General features: G+C 45.8%; 1 protein-coding gene across 1 annotated transcript in view; it reads left to right on the forward strand.

Annotated features, from left to right (window-relative positions):
* The window catches only part of UMPS (uridine monophosphate synthetase), a 50,698-nt gene extending 40,047 nt beyond the window's left edge, over positions 1-10,651 (forward strand). Inside the window, exon 6 of the mRNA XM_061194269.1 lies at positions 4,231-10,651. Coding sequence (XP_061050252.1) covers positions 4,231-4,400 — 170 coding nt within the window. The 3' untranslated portion in view covers positions 4,401-10,651. The remainder of the gene's footprint in view (positions 1-4,230) is intronic.
* The last annotated feature ends 3,078 nt before the right edge of the window (positions 10,652-13,729 follow it).

A 13,729-nucleotide genomic window follows, 5' to 3' on the forward strand; every position in this document is an offset into this window, starting at 1 on the left:
AAAGAGACCCTCATCAAGACACATTATAATTAAAACACCAAAAGCTAAATACAAGGAGAGAATCTTAAAAGCAGCAAAAGAAAAACAACTTGTTATGTCCAAGGAAACCCCCATGAGACTATCAGCAGATTTTTCAGCAGAAACTTTCCAGGCCAGAAAGTAGTGGCATGATAATATACGGTGCTGAAGGGGAAAAAAAAACTTGCAACAAAGAACTCTACCCAGTAGAGTTATTCAGAATTGAAGGAGAGAACTTTCCAGATTAGCAAATCTAAAGGAGTTCATCATCATTAAACCAGCCTTACAAGAAATGTTAAAGGACTTCTTTAAGCTGAAAAGAAAGGGTGCTAATTAGTAACAAGAAAACATAGAAAAGAATAAACTTCACTGAAAAAGGTAGTGGATCAACCACTTAAAAGGTTAAGAGACAAAAGTAGTAAAAATAATTATGTGACATCAAAAATATAGAACCTTGTGGAGGGAGTTAAAACGTAGAGCTTTAGAATGCAATCAAACTTAAGTTGTTATCAACTTAAAATAGACTGTTATGGATACAAGTTGTCATATGTAAGCCACATGGTAACCACAAAGCACAATCCTGTAGTAGACACAGAAGATGAAGAGAAAGGAATCTAAGCATACCACTAAAGAAAGTCATCATAGCACAATGGAAGAAAACAGAAGGAGGAAGAGAGACTCGATAGATGCAGAAAAAGCATTTGACAAAATTCAACATCCATTTATGATAGACTCTTAACAAAGTGGGTATAGAGAGAACTTACCTCAACCTAATCAGGACCACAGCTAACATCATACTGAAAAAGCTGAAAGCTTTTCCTCTGAGATCAGAAACAAAACAACAATGCCCACTTTTGCCACTTCTATTCACGTTAGTGGTTGGAGAGCCTAGCCAGAGCAGTTAGTCAAGAAAAAGAAACAAAAAGCATCCAAATTGGAAAGGAAGTAGTAAAACTGTCACTATTTGTAGATGACATATTATTATATATAGGAAACCCTACAGACTCAAAAAAACTGTTAGAACTAATACACAAATTCAGTTAAGTTACAGGATACAAAGTCAAAGATCTGTTGCATTTTTATACACTAACAAACAATCAGAAGGAGAAATTAAGAAAACAGTCCCATTTACAATTGCAACAAAAAGAATAAAATACCTACAAATAAATTTAACCAAGGAGCTGAAAAACATGTACACTAAAAACTATAAGACAAAGACATTTATGAACAAAATTGAAGACAAAGATAAGTGGAGGGCTTCCCTGGTGGCGCAGTGGTTGGGAGTCTGCCTGCCAATGCAGGGGACACGGGTTCGAGCCCTGGTCTGGGAAGATCCCACATGCCGCGGAGTGGCTAGGCCCGTGAGCCACAATTACTGAGCCTGCGCGTCTGGAGCCTGTGCTCCACAACAAGAGAGGCCGCGATAGTGAGAGGCCCGTGCACCACGATGAAGAGTGGCCCCCACTTGCCGCAACTGGAGAAAGCCCTCGCACAGAAACGAAGACCCAACACAGCCAAAAATTTAAAAAATAAATAAATAAAATTAAAAAAAAAAAGATAAATGGAAAGATATTTCATGCTCATATATTGGAAGAATTAATACTGTAAAGATGTCCAAATTACCCAAAGCAATCTACAGATTCAGTGCAATCCCTATTAACATTCCAATGGCACTTTTCACAGAAATAGAACAAAAAATCCTAAAATTTCTTTGGAATCACAAAAGACGCCAAATAGCCAAAGCAGTCTGGAGAAAGAACAACAAAACTGGAGGCATCACACTCCCTGATTTCAAATTATATTACAAAACTATAGTAGTCAAAACAGTATGGTATTTGCATAAAAACAGACACATAGATCAATGGAACAGAATAGAGAGCCCCAAAATTAACCCACACATATATGGTCAGTTAATTTTTGACAAAAGAGCCAAGAATATACAATGGGGATAGGATAGTCTCTTCAATAAAATGGTGCTGGGAAAACTGGTTAGCCACATGCAAAAGAATGAAACTGGATCACTATCTTACACCATACACAAAAATTAATCCAAAATGGATTAAAGATGTGAATGTAAGATCTGAAACCATAAAATTACTAGAATAAAACGTAGGTGGTAATCTGCTTGACATAGGTCTTGGCAATGATTTTTTTTGATCTGATTCCAAAACAACGAAAGCAAAAATAAACAAGTGGGACTTCATCAAACTAAAAAGCTTCCACACAGCAAAGGAAACCATCAACAAAATAAAAAGGCAACTTACTGAATGATAGAAGATATTTGCAAATCATATGTCTGATAAGGGGTTAGTATCCACATATAAAGAACTCATACAGCTCAATAACAACGACAACAAAACATCAGATTAAAAAATTGGCAAAGGATCTGAATAGACATTTTTCCAAAGAATATGTGCAAATGGCCAACAAGCATATGAAAAGATGTTCAGCATTGCTAATCATCAGGGAAATGCAAAACAAAACCACAATGAGATACCACCTCCCACCTGTTAGAATGGCTGTTATCAAAGCTTTTCCTGTATGATCAAACAAAACAAGGATGCCCACTATCAAAAGACAAGAAATAGCAAGTGTTGGCGAGGATGTGGAGAAAAGGGAACCCTTGTGCACTGTTGGTGAGAATGTAAATTGGTGCAGCTCCTATGGAAAATAGTATGAAGTTTCCTCAAAAAATTAAAAATAGAACTGCCATCTGATCCAGCAATTTCACTTCTGGGTATTTATCCAAAGAAAACGAAAACACTAACTTGAAGATATATCTGCACCCCCATGTTCGTTGCAGCATTATTTACAATAGCCAAGATATGGAAACGACCTAAGTGCCCACTGATGTATGAGTGGATAGAGAAGATGTTGTGTATATATACAATGGAATATTACTCTTAAAAAAATGAAACCTTACCCTTTGTGACAATATGGATGGATGCCCTTGAGGGTATTACGCTAAGTGAAATAAGTCAGAGAAGGACAAATACTATATGATCGCACATATGTGTAACCTAAAGTCGACAGAAAACAGATTGGATATTCCCAGAGTTGTGGGGTATGGGTGGATGGAATGGGTGAAGGGAGTCAAAGGGTACAAACTTCCAGTTACAGAGTAAGTCCACAAGGATGTAATGTACAGTATGCCAACTTTGTTAATAAAACTATATAGCATATTTGAAAATTGCTGAAAGAGAGATCTTAAAAGTTCTCATCACAAGAAAAAAAAGTTTTGTGACTATGTGACTGATGTTAACTAGACTTATTGTGATTATCAGTTTAGAATGTATCCAAATCATGATATACACCTGAAACTAATGTTACATGTCAGTTACACCTCAATAAAAATTTTTTCAAAAAAGAACAAAAAAGCCATAATTAAGAATTAGGGTTTGGGGCTTCCCTGGTGGCACAGTGGTTAAGAATCTGCCTGCCAATGCAGGGTACACAGGTTCGAGCCCTGGTTTGGGAAGACCCCACATGCCACGGAGCAACTAGGCCCGTGAGCCACGACTGCTGAGCTTGCGCGTCTGGAGCCTGTGCTCCGCAACGGGAGAGGCCGCAACAGTAAGAGGCCCGCACACTGCGATGAAGAGTGTCCCCCGCTCGCCGCAACTGGAGAAAGCCCTTGCACAGAAACGAAGACCCAACACAGCCAAAATAAATAAATAAATTTATTAAAAAACAAAATAGTAAAAGTAATATGAATTGCAAAATTAAAAAAAAAAAAGAATTAGGGTTTGTACGTAATCTAAGCACTTGGCGGGGCTGAGGGGAAAGGCTGGCTCACACATGTGGTCAGGTTAGATGCCTTGCGAGGACTTTCCCAACAGCATGTCACAGTGCTTCTGCGATGTACACTACAATTGTCTTCAACTGTGAGGCAGTTTTTATCGTATGTTATTTGCTACTGAACCTTTTCTGGCAACATTGGAAATTTATTTCTTTGTTTTTTGATGCTGTTAAAGTATAAACGCTCTAAAATTAGACATTGAAAAGGAATTCGTTAGTATCTATCCCCACTGTGGAGGTCTCTGGCCAATCCCAGGAGTCCCTTCACCTGCTTTTATTCACTTGCTGTGTAGAAGGGGCATGGTGAACAAGAGCATATTTTTATTTAAAGCAGGTTACATACTTTTCAGAAAAGTCATATGACAGGTTTTCTAATTTCCTGTATTAATTAAACAAACTTTTGTGGTTTTGTAGGTGATAATCTCGGCCAGCAATACAACAGCCCACAAGAAGTGATTGGCAAACGAGGTTCTGATATCATCATTGTGGGCCGGGGCATAACAACATCAGCTAATCGTCTGGAAGCAGCCGAGATGTACAGAAAAGCTGCTTGGGAAGCTTATTTGAGTAGACTTGCTGTTTGAGTGTCTTGGATACATTTTTGTGAAGGCCTTGAAGATACATGGTCTCCTGAGATGCCACTGGCTTGAAATAATAGCCTTTAATACTGCTTGGATTCTTCCACGGGTCCTGTGTGGAATGACTTCTGGAGTTACCACGGCACACAGGAAATATTCTGTGACTTATAATCACTGCAGTGTCACTATAATCAGTTCATTTTCAAGCTGTCTTTTATTGAGACTGATGTTGGTTAGGCAATCACAGCCCTGTCCTGTTAGAATCGTCCACATTTGAGGAAGTCCCCCATCTCTAGATCAGACTTTTTGATTCTTTGAATTGCCGTGAGACAGAAATTTTAGGTCATGAAGAGGCTAAAACCAGTAGAGCATTTCTTGTGTCCTTTATTCTGTGTCTAATGCAGTACCCTAATAATACTTACTTAAATATTAGCTGTCCTCCTCCTCCTCCTCTGCTTAAAAGTAATAGTCCAGGTGTCCAAATGGTGCTGGTTCCCAGCACTGCCTTTGCTCACTCACCGGAGCGGGCCCGGTGGGAAACAGGAGACGACTGTAGCTGAGCCCCTGAAGCCAATATCAGGCTTTCATTTCAGCATGGAGAGGGCTTCTGACTCACTTCTTCCCCGGGCCAGCAGTTTCAACCTGTGCTGAACCCCAGTCACTGATTCCTTTTGCCTTATTTCTATCACAAATGGACCAGCTTCTCCTTCATTTATTTAAAAAGACAGCAGCGTCAAGAGGTCTAAGGTTTCATTTGGAGGTTTGCTTGAGGATCCTGCATGATTGTCCCAAACGCCGTTGACAGAGAGGGATGTCAGCCTTCACATTTAGAAATGAAGAGAAAGGAGCCCAGCAACAGAGCTGAAGTTTTTGGGTCTCCACTGTGGTGGGGCTGGACACTTCACGCGTGTGGCAGTTAGGCAGCCTCTCACTCTGGTCCCCAGTGCACTTTCTCCTGGAAATTCTTCAGAGTTTCTGGACGACCCCCGTGCTCCAATGCTGATACAGATTTTCTCCATTTTTATATTTCTTTGGTCTGTTCAGGAAGCATCTTAGAGGGAGGGGAGTGACGGGTGTGGGCTCAGGTGATCATTTTGAAATGGCCCGGCTGCACATTCAAGGCCCTGGGGTTCTAGAGCAGGGCCAGGTGGCAGTTGCATTTGAAGGCTCTCAGTTCTGATTCCACCAGCACACTCCCGATCTGCCGTTCTCATCTCGATCATGCCTACAAGCAGCGGCAGGCGTCAGAGGACACGCCATTTCCTCAGGATGACAGCTGTTCCCATCTCTGACTGCCCCACTCTTCAGCTTTCGTGAGTCAGATAGAAGCCTGTTAGGTCAACTCGGGTGCTTATCTTGGAGTCTACACTTAGCAGCTTCTGCTCTGAAGTCCAGTTGAGCTTCGGGTCCCATTGCTGCAGCTCCAGAGAAGTTCCCTCTGGGAAAGGCAAATTATCACGGAATAAGGCTGGAAGGAAATGGAAGAGGTGTGGCCTCGGGGCTACTCTGGAGGAGCTGAAAGTTAGGAAGAGGTGGAAATTTTTCTACTAAGAACTTACGGGAATTTCTTGGATATGTTAAAAGTCTTGGTGACCTCAAGGCCGAGAGACCTTTGCAGTAATGTGCTGAGGTCTCAAGTGCCCACTTAATGGACTCACTGGTTCTCACATTTCAGCATGCATCAGAATCGCCTGGAGTCTCGTTAAATCAGATGTTGGCCCAGCTCCAGCGTCAACTCTGGGTAGTTCTAGGATAGGACATGAAAGTTTGCATTTCTACAAGTTCTCAGGCAATGCTAATGCTGCTGGGACAGGGACCACACTTAGAGCATCACTACCCTGGTTAGTCACATTTTTCTTCCACAATGAAATGGTCCTGGGGTCTCTTTCTCCTGCTGAGAACAGGAGAAAAGTCCTGCCATAAGCAGTTCTGTTACTGAAGCTCACTCAGGGCCCCTTCTGGGTAACTTGAAGGGAAATCAGAGGAGCATCAAAGAATCACCTGGGCCCCACCATCAGAGATTCTGTTTCAGCAGATTTGAGGCGAGGCCTGGAGATCTGCACTTCAACAGGTACTTCAGCTTATTTTGATGTTTCTTGAGACTAAGCCCAGCGCAGACAGTCTGGAGTCATAAAACTTTGGAGCACAAATTGATTGAGACAAGACAAAGAAGAACTTGGCTGTCTAGCACCTATGAGGGGACTGTTCAGCATAGAAGCATTTTAGAGGCATTTAATAGTTTAGCCCTTTCTCAGTCAAGAAATATTTACAGAGCCTGAGCTCTGAGCTTACAACACCGGCCCTAGTGAAGAAAAGGGGAACAGTCTTCACAGGGTGCCCAGAACAACATCTGTAAGACTAATGGGAGTGGAGAATATCAATACTGGCCTCTTCCAGTACTCTGGGTGTTTAGTAGAGCATAAGCCAGTCAATTTGTAGTGCCGCAGGAACCTAAGAAACCTGGTCCGCTCTCCTTTAAAGCTACAGAAGTACAGACCCTGAAAAGTAAAGGGATCAGCTCATAACCAGCTTGTGACAGGCAACACAGGCCTGGGGTCTCAGACCCAGCTCATCCTCACTTATGGTGATGTAGACTGTCTACGGTCTCTGGAAAAGGGCGCTGGAGGGTGAGGATGGCAGCCCGGGGACACGCAACACCCACTCACCCACCTCTTCTGAACACAGTGCTGCTGGGTCCACGTCGGCAAGGCCCAGAAGCACCGCCATAGGCTTTGCCAGGATCTCCAAAGAAGAGAACAGTTACAGGGTATCATCTCCTTTGAGGTGGGTGGACACAAGGAGCAAGAGTGGGGAGGCTCAGGACTAGGGCGCGTGCGCACTGTGTGTGTGTGTGAGTGTGTGTGCGCGTACGCGCGCGTGTGTGTACACATCAGAGGGCCAACTGGATGCTTCTGCCGCGAGAGGAGCTGAGGTTTCTGACAGCCCATCTTGGTCAGTGCGCTGCTGGCCCATAGATGCAGTCTGTGGCCTCCTACCAACCGTGGGTTTGCTGCTACGTGCCAGGGGTGGGCAAAAGAAAGAAAATACCTGAGGAAATCCAGCAACCAGGCGAGGAAAGCAAAGAAAACCACCTGTAACAGGTGTTAGCTCCAAGAGAGTAGGGATTTCACCGTGTGTTCCGTGCAGTATCTCTGCACCTGGAACGGGCCCAGCCAATGTTTCTGAATGAATGCAAGCATAGGTGCCTTCTGGTAAAGGGGAACTGCCACAGGAAGCAGACCCGCTTCAGAATAACAAAAACAAGATGACAATTTGTGTGTGTTGGGGGGAGAGGGGACTAAAATGAAAATTTTCGTTTTGAATGTGAAAATGTGATGGAAAAATTTCAAGATGGTATGATTATATTGAGAACTACACCTGTGGGCAGGAAGCTCAGGTGGAAGAAATACCAAAATTCAAAACAAAGGGACAAAGAAATGGAAATAATGAGGGAGTAGATGAGAGGCTTACAGAACAGATTCATGAATGTAAAGAGGAAAAGACAATGGGAGGACAGGAAATATTTACAGAAATAACAGGAAATATTCCCCAGTTTGAAAAAATACTTGAGTCTGCAGAAGCAAAGGGCCCAGTGAGTTCTAGGCAGGTGTTGTGGACAAAGGCATACACCTGGGCACATCCTGTCAAAATTACTGAACTTCAAAGATGGGAAATTTTACAGACATCTAGAGGAATAAAATACTTGGAAAGTGAAAAGAGTCCAACTAGTAGCAGACTGTCATCTGTAACACTGGAAGCTTGGAGACAGGTAGTGACATGCACAGGCCCTGAGAAAGGCCGGTCACAACCAGGAATCCTGAGCCCAGCCATGTGATCCGCTGTCGGGCTGTAGCAGCCTGGTGTGAGTGTTCGTGGTGCACCTCAGTGCTCTGACTCACATCGACACCAGTGAGTGAGAGGCACTGAGCATGTGCCTCAAAAGGCTCCTTGGGGGAGGCCAGGAGTGCACAGGCAGAGCGGGGGTATCTGGCCAATAAAAATGGGACCTGTCAGTCGCTGAAGCAGTGACTATATCCCAGAATCTTAGGAAACTGGTTTTGGAAGCTCCTTAGAGATCATCTAATCTGATCAGCCCATTTCACAGATGAAATTGAGTCCCACTGGGAAATGATTCACGCAAGGTTACAGAAGAGCCAATTACAGGCAGAGTAAGGACTAGAATCCCTGTCGTTACCCTCAGATTTGGTATTTTTGTTATTACACTTTTTATCCCGTTTCTGTAAGGTAGATACATTCAACTTTGTCCCCCTTTCTATCAACATGCAGATACATACTATACATATAATATTCTTTCACCATTTAATCAAGTATTTACTGAACACAGGGAGTGAACCTGACATACATCGTCCCAGTCATTACAGAACTTAGTTTCCAAACTATACTTTCAAAGGACTTCCATACCATCCTAAGAGACCGCAGCCAGTCGTTCCTTCCCCATCAGTCACAGCTTCATTGCTACCAGGATTCAATAGAAAGTACCAAAACAAGTGGCAATTCTGTTAACGTCCCCATCCTTCCTTCCTCCCTGAATCCATACACTTTGCCTTACGACCCAGCAGTTCCTCCCATTTGAGGTGGAGAGCATTTCCACAACCCACTGATGTTGGACTCAGCTGTGTAGGTTTCTCTGGCCAATGGAATGTGGGGGGAGGGGACAGGGTTCCAGTTCCGAGTCTAGACTTGTGTTTCTGCCACCATGAGAAGAGCATGCCCTGATTAGCCCACACGTCCCAGGAGAATAAGAGCGGAGCAGAGCCCACACCAGCCTTCCGCAGCCTGATGCCCGGGGGCCCCACCTGGTCCGCGAGCCTGTGAGCATGGCAATCAGTGCTCATCACTGGACGCCATGGGATTCGGGGTGGGGGGCTGTGCAGCAATAGCTAACTAACAGTTACAGTGTGCTGCGGCGCCCCACGTCTAGCCCTGGTCACCGGGGGGACAAAAGCTTGACTCCACCAAGACTCAGCCTTCCCCGCCTTCACCTGCGGCTGCTTTCAGAGATCTCTCCAAAAGAAACAGCCACTCGGCTCTTGTGGGAACGCTGTGCTTCAGTAGTGAGCCCACTGTCAGCCAGTGGGTAACCATGGACTCTGCAGTTTGCTTCCTCCACCCCTTAGCAGATGGACGTGATACGTGTCGTCAGTGCCCCTGGCTGACAGCATGGGCTGAGAGGACCAGTGGGGCAAGGATACCAAAACATGTTTTTTGAAGGAATCTGGTATTTTTTTAAAAAGGGGGGATGGGAATCAGGACTCCTTAGGGTTCTTTATTTTATAGTTAATGCTGTCTTTATTAAATGCTGTTTTATTTTGGATTATAGGACATAGGATGCTATATCTTTTTTTAGATCCTAGGACCTTTAAAGTTCGTAATCTGGCTTTGAATGAATTTTTTTTTTTTTTTTTTTTCCTCTGCAATCTGTTTTCTCCATAGCCCTTCCAAGCCCACACTTGGCCTTTGTGCCTCAGGAAAGGGATGCCACGATGGAAATACAAAGAGAAACAAAACAATTAGAATATTTTTTAACTTTTAAAGTTCAAGGTCTTGACATAAGGACTGCTTTGGAAGAACGTTTGCCTCTCTCCTTCCCACCAAGGGAGCAGGGGAGGAGTGTTCCTCTGGCCTGGGGAGAGGAACAGAAGGTGGAGGGGTGGACACAGTCAGATCCTGGGGTGGGCTGTGGTACGGAATCCCCACCCCAGGCAGGGAGGGAGGGAGGAAAAAAGAGGCACAGACAGCAGAGGAGCTCTGGGCCTCGCTTTTCTAGGAGGAGCCCAGGAGAGCAGTGACGCCAGAAAACCCACCCCAGCACGGAGCGTGGCAGTGGACTTGGAGGCCACGTGTGGCTGAGGCAGAGCCTGAGGCAGCCTGAGCTTCTGCGGCTCCGTATAACATGAGGGAGGAGCCGCATTTCCCTGAAAAGGGCATGGGAGTTCGCTGAGAAACAGATCTGGTGGGCCTGAAGGCTCTCCCCCCACCATGTAGGGACATTTCAGCAGAAAGTGGTCCTCATGAGGACAGTGACGTCTGAGCGGGTGCCGTGCGCACAGGCAGCTCTGTGGGCCTGCCTCCAATGTCCTGCTGCTGCACTTAGCCCGCAGCGTGGGGCGCCGGGGACCCTGAAACGACTGTGATGAACAAGACACTGTCCCTCTTTACCTAGTAACTTTGTTTTCTGTCAGCACTTGAATAGAGATGTTAAAAAAAATAATAAAAATGGTTTTTGCACACCTGGATGACGGCCTGAAGGGTCTTATCCGCCTCATAGAACTTGCTCAGGGAGAAACGGCCTCCTCAGTCTCCCATCTCCTTCCCCCGCTTACGCTTTTCTCTTCTGCCCTCACCCCGCCACCTTGCTGCCCTCAGACTTCCCCAAACCCCTGTGGTCTACTCTTGGGCTGTAGCATCCCCTCTTCCTCCCTTCTGTTGCCTTCTTCCCCTTTTAAACTCCAGGTCCATGCGACAGGGGACGTCTCCCAACTCAGGTCGAGCCTACAGTCCCCGAGGCTTGAGCAGGAATGAGCCCTCAGGGACAGCCCAGCAGGAGGAAAGCAAGGCAGCCCCGGCCTCCCGTCTCTCCTGGGGCCTCTGCCCAGCTCTCCCCCTCCCACCCACGTGGGACCCTCCCATGGGTGCAACCCACAACCCTCAGTTGTGGTGGGTTCTGTTCAGTGTAGGTTTTAAAATATTGTTTTATGGTCACAGGCCAGGATGTGAATGCCAACCATCACACACAACCACTTATACAAATATTCCATTCCCGCATGGCTGGCTGGACCAGCAGGGAAATGAGCCACAAACCAGTGCCCGCACCAACCCATGGGCACCTCATGGAAGACAGTCTTTAAAGTGTTGAACTTTTATGCCAGGAATCATGAAATGTGTGTCAGTTGTCATCTTCCGTCATTTTTTTTCCCCCTCACTTTTTAAATAGAAAAGTTCCTTGAACTGTACCTGGATTTTCAGTCACCACGCATATACCAGAGACTGCTCATAAGGTGAGGACAAGAGAAAAAGATGCAAGGAAGGAGGAGGGGAAGAGACGTTTTATAATTCCTCCATCTGCACGTAGAGGTACTTCGTTTAATTTCAGTAGAGATGTGTGCCTCCAAGGCAGAAATTCAGATGACTCTCTAGTCATAGCGCAGAGTTCTGAGATAAGAAACGACAGTCTTGCTTTTCCCAGGGGGTGCGACACAGAGGAAAGAGCATCGAACTAGAGTAGGGATCCCTGAGCTGAGGTCTCACTTGCCAACCTTCTCTCCAAGGGGGGGACCGATCTCAATCTCCTCCTTAGTAAGATGGGGAAATACCTCCCCTGAATACCATGTGGGCCTACCGTGAGGGTCAAACGAAGAGAGGCTGCTTTTGTCTCAGGCGTTTGATAGTCTGTGCAGGTAGGACCAATGAAGCTGTAATTGGCGAGCCTTCCAGGGGGTTTCTGAAGTCAAACTAAGATGGTAAATGGTAACCAGCTGCCCTAATAAATAGACCCAGGCCTTGTAATATGTTCCCTGTTTACACACGTATTAGCATTATTCTGACAAGGGGTCTGTAGCGTTCACTAGAACACTGAAAGTGTCACCGACACGAAGTGGTTAAGAACTCCTATCCTAGAAGGTCACCACCTCGGTGCGTGACCCTATGGTTACTTACAGTTTAGAGCTTGCCTTTTTGCAAGAATTTGAGGCCACTTAAAATGAAGACACTATGCAGCAGAACATTCGTCAGAAGGCTCAGAAAGCGTGTGTGGAGGGGGAGGCAGGGCGGGGGGGGGGCAGCGGAGGGGGCGGGATTCAGTGGAGAGGATGGGGATCCCAATAAGAACTGGACGTAGGTTCCATTTCCTGGCATTTAGTTCCCAGCCTCCTGACAATCAAGACACCAAAACAGGCCAGATTATACAAGTCCCATGCTATGACAAAAGGAAGCATCGAACGTCCCAGCACTGAACTCCGGAGAAACCAGGTGGATATGAAGACCATCCATCTCACTGTGACACATCACCCAACCCATCCTGGAGGCGGCTCTGTCAGCCGGGGCCGGCCGGGCAGTGACCATCCCTCGCAAAGCTGCAAGATCGGCAGGAGGAGCCACGGGGGCTGAGAAGAACGAGCTCTCCCTTCCCAGCACCACCACCTGCTCAACCGTCTCTCTCATTCTCCTGCCTCCACTTACATCCTCTCCCGAGGGTCAGAATGGCGCCCCGTCCTGCCTGAGAAGTCTGGAACCCCTCAGCTGGGTGAGGACAGAAGCTGGGGGGGAGGGAGAGCCCTAGCCAAGCCTTCTCAGCCCCACACCAGGACGAGAGGGACGGGCGCGCCACATTCACAGGCACGCTGACAGCCACAGATGGACAAGCTCCCAAGCGGGTCCCACACGTCCGCAAGGGATGACTCAGAGGCTCTTACCTCCTCCTGAGTTTCCTCCATGCTGCTGCCCTCCTCCTCTGCTCCACTGCCCCGTCCCAGCCAGGCGCAAAAGGGCTGCGGAAGCTGAGTCCACCAGGCTGCCCTTCTCAGAAGCGACAGGAGCCCCGCACGCCTGCCGAGAGCCCTCCAGTGAGGGAGGAGCTTTTCAGTTAAGAGATGTCACGTGAACAGAGAAAAGGACCTTCTCTCCTCCCCTCTGATCTTCCCATCTGTTTGCTGTTACCTGAAATTCATCCCAAGAGTTTCATGAGAATCAACTCCAGCTTTGATCCTAATTAAGCAAATTAAAAAAAACACGTCTTCCAAGAAGAGGCAGCTGTTAGTTACTTTAGTTTGTCTAATTACTAGTCAACCAAGTGGAATGAGAATCCCCAGTTCTCTTTAAAGGAGTGACAGCATAATCCTGATTTGGTTAAAATTACACACATACGCACAGAAAAAAAGACCAAGACGTAGTCCCCAAAAAGGGCAAGAGTCGTTACCTCTGTGTGGTGTGATTATAAAAGATTTTTGATTTCTTTATGATCTCTTTATTTTCCATCTTTTCCATGTACTACTTTTGCATTAGAAAAGTAAATTGTTAAAAAATCAATCAATAAAAATAAGTACCATTTGGAAATCTGTATTAAATCAACATAGATTGATTTTAAAGGTAAACAGTCCCTCCCCACTCTTCCTTTCCAACAAACAAGCGCATTACTGATCATCTTTCCAAACAGATACGAGTAAAGAATTTTCCAGAGACCACCAGGTGCTCCTTGCAGGGGTCCCTGCGGCCACACTACGAGGAGGCTCACTCCCATCTGTGTGCTTCCACAGCCCAGCAACGACAGAAAATACCTATCAGCCCTCAGTTTGAGAGAGCTTTGCAACCCACCTGCT

Source organism: Eubalaena glacialis, chromosome 6 (genome assembly GCF_028564815.1).
Source record: "Eubalaena glacialis isolate mEubGla1 chromosome 6, mEubGla1.1.hap2.+ XY, whole genome shotgun sequence".
Taxonomy (NCBI): domain Eukaryota; kingdom Metazoa; phylum Chordata; class Mammalia; order Artiodactyla; family Balaenidae; genus Eubalaena; species Eubalaena glacialis.